This window comes from Antrostomus carolinensis, unplaced genomic scaffold (genome assembly GCF_000700745.2).
Source record: "Antrostomus carolinensis isolate BGI_N321 unplaced genomic scaffold, ASM70074v2 scaffold5761, whole genome shotgun sequence".
In the NCBI taxonomy this organism is placed as follows: Eukaryota; Metazoa; Chordata; class Aves; order Caprimulgiformes; family Caprimulgidae; genus Antrostomus; species Antrostomus carolinensis.
Genome location: NW_010294707.1, coordinates 4,117 through 10,222, shown reverse-complemented (window position 1 = coordinate 10,222; position 6,106 = coordinate 4,117). Strand labels below are relative to the sequence as shown.

The following is a 6,106-nucleotide window of genomic DNA, read 5'->3' as shown; positions in this document are numbered from 1 at the left end:
TAATGTCTCTTGTGACCTGTAGTTCCACTAGCAAAGAACTTACAGAAGCTGTGTACCTATGGTTGTGGTACAACATGCATACTTGTGGTTATTTAATATAATATATGCTTCTTTTGTGGTTGAATAATTGTGTGGCTGTGTTAGTTGATCCTCTAGTGAGCTTACATATCCCCGTTTTACTGTGGTAGTTGCTTTCATGCTGTGTGTAGCAAAAAGTAAGCTACTGTGAGTAGTATGTCGCTCACTCCATTGACACTTCCATTTACAACTACCAGGCATTTTTAATTGTGGGGAAAAAGCACGTGGATTGGAGTGGCAGAAGGCAGCTGGATGTTTGGTTTGCATTGCTGTCTTTCCTTGCAGGAAGAAAGAACAGTGAGAGATCGGAATCTCCTCCAAGTGCAAGAGCACGAGCAGCCGATCCTGTGGAAGGTGAAGTTCAGTTCGGGAAACAGCAGTCAGCTGAGTAACCAGTGCAGGAATTCTGTGCAGGGGAAGCTCCTCATTACAGATGAACTGGGTACACTTGATACTAAGAATTTATTCTGTGTATCGCAGTGTTGAATGCTGCTTTGCCTGTCTGATTGTTGATGGCACTTCCAAGTAACGATTGCTCCTTATTAAAGTGTTCTGACTGCACAGCCTCTGTGCTTGGTGTTTTATCCTCAGGCTGGATTAGTTTTGCAGTGGCTGCAGACACTGCTGATCTGATCTGTGCACAGCAGGCTTGGGTCCAGCTGGGCTCAGCTTAGGCATGGTATGACTATTATGGGTATGGCTGTGCACATCTTTCCAGGACCACCTCAGATTCAAAGAACTCCAGTTACCTTTGCACAGAACTCAGATATGGAGTCCTACTCAAATTAGTGTGGTTGCTTGCAGAGCTATTTGTATCCCCCTGCAGTGTATCCCTGCTGTCAGGTGTGTTGGGGAGAGGAATCAGGGAAACCTGATTGGCCTTGTACAGCAGCAGCTCAGGTCTAATATAAGTATAATTAGGGCTCAGTCACAGTTAACAAGCTCATCTGACCCTTGTAAACCCAAGGATATCTCTTGCAGGTTCTCAGATTAACCACTTGTTTTAAGTGTATGGAGCCTTTCCTGCCATGCTTCCCCCAGTGTGCTGGTTGCTCAGGCACTTGGACCTTTCTTGACCAGAAATCAAGGCTGTAGGAAAAACCACCACATCTTCTCTGATTTGTATCAATATTAAATATAGCATTGCCTGAATTATGCTTACTGCTGATTCACTAAGCTCTATAAAATCAAATACCTTTCATGGTATAACACTGTGGTAGTACAGTTTCCACAGGAACACGCACTGTGGTTCTAGACTGTTAAAAGATTCCTCTAGACAGTGAATGTTACAGGTGTCATGTGGGGATAAATCTAAGTCTCTTCATATTGAACTATAAAAGAGAGTTATCCAGGCATAGACCAGTTGAAAGAACAGATGTCGTTTTCTCCAGTACATTCATCACCCATCACCTTTCCCCTTCCAATCATGACAATGAATTATGCCAGAAAGAAATCAGAACTTAAATATTCTGCATTTAAAGACTCATACTGTATATACAGCATGTTAGAGTAGGTACATAATAGTTGTGCAGTTACCACCAGGCTGTAGTGAAATTTGGTTCTATGTCCAACTGATATTTCAAAGAATTACTAGTTAGAACTTAAGTCAAACTGAGGAGAATCATAATCTAAATGAGAAATAAACCTGGTCTTAAGTAATGTGTTTCTTACTATAAATTTCTGTAGAACATGGAAAAGAAGTAAGTTTTGCCAGTTGTTATTGTTGGTTTTGTTTTTCAGGCTACATCTGTGAGAGAAAGGATCTGCTGGTGAATGGCTGTTGTAATGTCAACGTGCCCAGCACAAAGCTGTACAGCTGTGACAGCTGCTTCCCCAACGGCTGCTGCAGTGTCTACGAGTACTGTGTGTCCTGTTGCCTCCAGCCCAGCAAGGTGCACAGACTTTCTCCTGCTTCTTGGGTGCTTTCAGGTTCCTCTGTGGCTAAAAGTGCTTGTTTGTGAGGAGCTTCTTCCTTAAGAGGGGATAGTTCCTTGTCTTGGAAGGATGAGGAAAGCCTGCAAGGACCATATGGCAAGCTATAAAAAAAGCTTTAAAAAAAATTCATCCTTCCCACCTTTGAGAGGAAATACTGGGAGCCTTGCAAAATGTTTCAGCTTCAGGGGAATTGCATATGCTGAAGGGAAATAATGGCAGAAAAGCTATTCCAGCCAGTATCAGTTTTGCATTTCCCTGTACTCTGTTAGCTTCTCTAGATTCTCTTCCTACTGCTGGGGTTCTGTGATGTGTTACTCTTTCAGTGCTTGCTAGAAATTCTCAGTGCTTACTATTCCTCTGATACCTGAGCTGTGTGGGTTAAGGTGGGCTTTGATTACTCCTTGTTCAAGTACATTGTTTGTGATTTTTTGTTTTGTTGCCTTTTTTGCTAACCATTGTAGCAACATCTTCTGGAACGTTTCTTGAACCGGGCAGCTATTGCTTTCCAAAACCTCTTCATGGCAGTGGAAGATCGCTTTGAGTTGTGTCTGGCAAAATGCAGGACTTCATCACAGGTAAGGCATAAGTACATGTCCAGGGCTCAAAAATGGGAAAATATACAAAAACATGCAAAAAGTGCTCTTGGAAAATGGGGCTTGGTCCTATGAATGGCCAGTCTGTTGTGCTTGCACATGCATGGGCATTTTTGTAACTGCTGAAGCTATGGCTGAGAGCTAATTGAAGGCAATCCTCTGATTTGTAAGGTGAAGTAGGAACATCAGGAGTAAATGAAGGGCAAAGTGCACATTTAGAGCATTTAGAAGAGAGGTATTTAACTAAAAAGCTGAGTTCAGTGACTGGTGAAGATCTTGGATGAGTTCTGGGGAGGATCTCATAAGGATGAGAGGAGTGAGAGTTGTTCCCAGTAGCTTCAGAATGTTGTTTACTTGATGGTACACTTTTAGACTTACCATATGCTGACAATCAGCTGCATAGTAAACCAAAAAGTATGCTGTAATTTTTTTGCTTTTTAAGAACAGAGGTAAACTCCTGTTACCCATGTGATGTAATTAGAAGTTTTGGGCTAAGCAAGCACTGGCCCTCTTAGAAGATGCTGTTGGAGATGTCATGCAGCTTGAGTATTTAATACAGCAATAGGGATGGGTTGCAAACAAAGGACATAGTTCCAAATGTCTCCGAAGTTGTTTGGGTGGTTTTAGAATGTGAACTTTAGCTTTATCAAGAAAAATGCACGCATCTCAAATAACAACTTTATTATGCCTTGCTTGCATAGGACATTTCACAGAATGTTGGGGATTGGAAGGGACCTCAAAAGATCATCCAGTCCAACCCCCCCTGCCAGAGCAGGAACCCAAATGAGATCACACAGGAAGGCGTCCAGGCGGGTTTTGAATGTCTAGAAGGAGCCTCCACCCCCCCCCGGGGCAGCCTGTCCCAGGGCTCTGGCACCCTCACTGGAAAGAAGTTTCTTCTCAAGTTGAAGCAGAACCTCCTGTGTTCCAGCTCACACCCACTGCCCCTTGTCCTACCATTGGGCATCACTGAGAAGAGCCTGGCTCCATCCTCATGACATTTGCCCTTAACATATTTATAAACATTAATGAGGTCACCCCTCAGTCTCCTCTTCTCCAAGCTAAAGAGCCCCAGCTCCCTCAGCCTTTCCTCAGCAGGGAGATGCTCCACTCCCTTCATCATCTTGGTGGCTCTGTGCTGGACTCTCTCCAGCAGTTCCCTGTCCTTCCTGAACTGTGGGGCTCAGAACTGGACACACTATTCCAGATGTGGCCTCACCAGGGCAGAGTAAAGGGGGAGGAGAACCTCTCTTGACCTACTAACTGCACCCCTTCTAATGCACCCCAGGATGCCATTGGCCTTCCTGGCCACATTTGATGATAATGCCAAAGCATGTATCACTTTTTTTTTTTTTTTTTTTTTTTAATATTGAATATGTTCCCACCTACTTGGGTAGTCTCCTGAAAAAGAGGTTCCGAGTATGGTTTAACATTAAAGTTCTATAATATAGCAACTGCCTGTTACATGTTGGGAGTGCAGTGTTGTTTGACTCCGGATGATGCTCAAATGTGTAGAAAAATTTGGGAGATTTTTTGCATCCGTATAAATGCTCTGGGTTTTGTCCCTCAGCGAGGAGTCACCTTCCCTGGAGGTGTTTAGAAGATGGGTAGATGAGGTGCTTAGGGTTATGGTTTAGTGGTGGAATTGCTAGTGTTGGGTTTATGGACTTGATGATCTTATGACTTTATGTTGGACTTGATGATCTTAAAGGTCTTTTCCAACCACTACGACTCTGTGATTCTGTGATGTGCGTGTTAAAGCTTCTCTTCTTTCTGACAGAGTGTGCAGCATGAGAACACCTACAGAGATCCCATTGCAAAGTACTGCTATGGTGAATATCCCCCAGAGCTCCTGCCTGTTTGAAAGCTGCACGATCTAAGCAACAAGAGGAAGGAACTGGAGACTAGAATCCAAAAGAGCGAGACAACAGCTGTTGCTTTACAAGAGCCTCAGTGTAAATGGCTTATGTTGTTTTTGGGGACAAACCCAGAGGTGTACAGTGTAAGCAAGGGACTTGAGTTCTCCAGGATTGAATCTTGCCTTCTTCAGTTTGCTATGCACCCGCTTTAGAGTACTACTACTACTGTACTAGAGACTAGTATGTTCTTTGAATACTTCCTCTAAATTTTAGGATGCATGGAGTCAATCTAGACTATAAAACATCATAGGAAAAATATTTAATGCAGCTTTGCAGCTGTACATGGTGGTTCAATTGTCTCTGCAGTCCAGAGACTTTCCAGAGTGACAGTAATAATGGGAGCATTTTTGCTTTTAGAGAGTAAAGCATGCCTATTGTGCTTCTCTCTCTGGAGCACTTCTTGATAGGCATGGTGTACGCTACATATGTAATTATTAATTATTTATTCATTTTATATGGATTACTAGCTGAAAGTATCGATGCTTTGCATAGCTAGTTGTTGATGCCTTTCAGTCCCTGTTTTGCTATGTTAGATAGAAAGGATATTTTAGATCCTGACTAAAATTGTTTTGGTTTTTTTTTCCCTTCTTAGTTTAAAGGAATTGTATTGGGATTTGTCACTACAGTGCTTACGTTCCTCTTAGTGAGTTTAAAGCATTCAGAACTCCAATGGAGTTGTTATTCTGTCAAAGTCCTATGCGAAGAGCGGGGATCTGCCTAGGATGGGATGTTTATTGTCTGTAAATGCTTTCCTTGTTACTCTGCAACAGTTTCCTTGAAGAGGAGTCTTAGTCTTTCAGACAGCTCTCTGCTAGTCCACTTTCTGACTGGGAGCACTGAAGATTATTTTGCTTGAGCTTGTTGAGGCCTTGGTAATACAAATGTACTTCACTCCTGGTTGTGCAGGAGGCAAAAGGGTGGAGTTGTTCTAGGATTTCAGTTTAATGATGTCCTTGTGTATGATGTAATTAGAATGTCAGAACATGGCGCAAGCCCTCCTCTGAGGACAACTGTGTTGCATGAGTTCAGTAAAACAATCATGATGTTTTTGATTTGCTGGTTGACATACTTGCTACTCTGGAATTTCAGTCTGATCAGAACGGCTCTAGAACGGGGTTGGTTCTCCCACAATTTCTCTTAGCTCTCTGAAGTTGCAATTTAAACTGTTGCCCTCTTAAGGCCACAGGACACAAAAGATGGGTAGAGAAACTGTAAAATTATGACTAAACTCACGCTCCCCCTGCAAGTCACTGGGCAAAGTCTGGGCACTAGACAAAATTGGGCTGTTTTTTTCTATATGCAGAGCCTCATTTCTCTTGTTTTTACCCCATCCATCTCCTCCACGATTTTGACTTTGTATATGCTTATTTAAACTGATACTTCTTATTCCCTGACTGAAATAAAAGAGTCTACAGAGGCTTAAAAAAAAAACCCAAACAAGCATAGTGGTGGAGTATCTTGGTGCAAAAGATCTGTAGAATGCTATTGCAATTACATATGATGTAAACAAGAAGTAGTGTTACCAGCCATCTGATAAAATCCACTTGCATTGTTTTCATTGTTCTTTCCCAGAAGTCATCA

The 6,106-nt window shown here is 42.4% G+C and overlaps 1 protein-coding gene across 1 annotated transcript; it reads left to right on the top strand.

Moving 5' to 3' along the window:
- Positions 1 to 330: 330 nt before the first annotated feature.
- On the top strand, positions 331 to 4,683 carry SPRING1 (SREBF pathway regulator in golgi 1). Its single transcript, XM_010177714.1, has 4 exons — positions 331 to 520; positions 1,819 to 1,970; positions 2,475 to 2,588; positions 4,387 to 4,683. The coding sequence occupies exons 1-4, from the start codon at positions 331 to 333 to the stop codon at positions 4,468 to 4,470; spliced, it is 540 nt and encodes a 179-aa protein (XP_010176016.1). The 3' UTR covers positions 4,471 to 4,683.
- The last annotated feature ends 1,423 nt before the right edge of the window (positions 4,684 to 6,106 follow it).

What these genes read in the sequence shown, in the direction of transcription:
- SPRING1 (XM_010177714.1), top strand. Translation starts at nt 331, where the DNA reads ATGTTTGGTTTGCATTGCTGTCTTTCCTTGCAGGAAGAAAGAACAGTG. An exon ending in CCTCATTACAGATGAACTGG is followed by an intron (nt 521 to 1,818) that starts GTACACTTGATA and finishes TTTGTTTTTCAG; the next exon opens with GCTACATCTGTGAGAGAAAG. An exon ending in AATGCAGGACTTCATCACAG is followed by an intron (nt 2,589 to 4,386) that starts GTAAGGCATAAG and finishes TCTTTCTGACAG; the next exon opens with AGTGTGCAGCATGAGAACAC.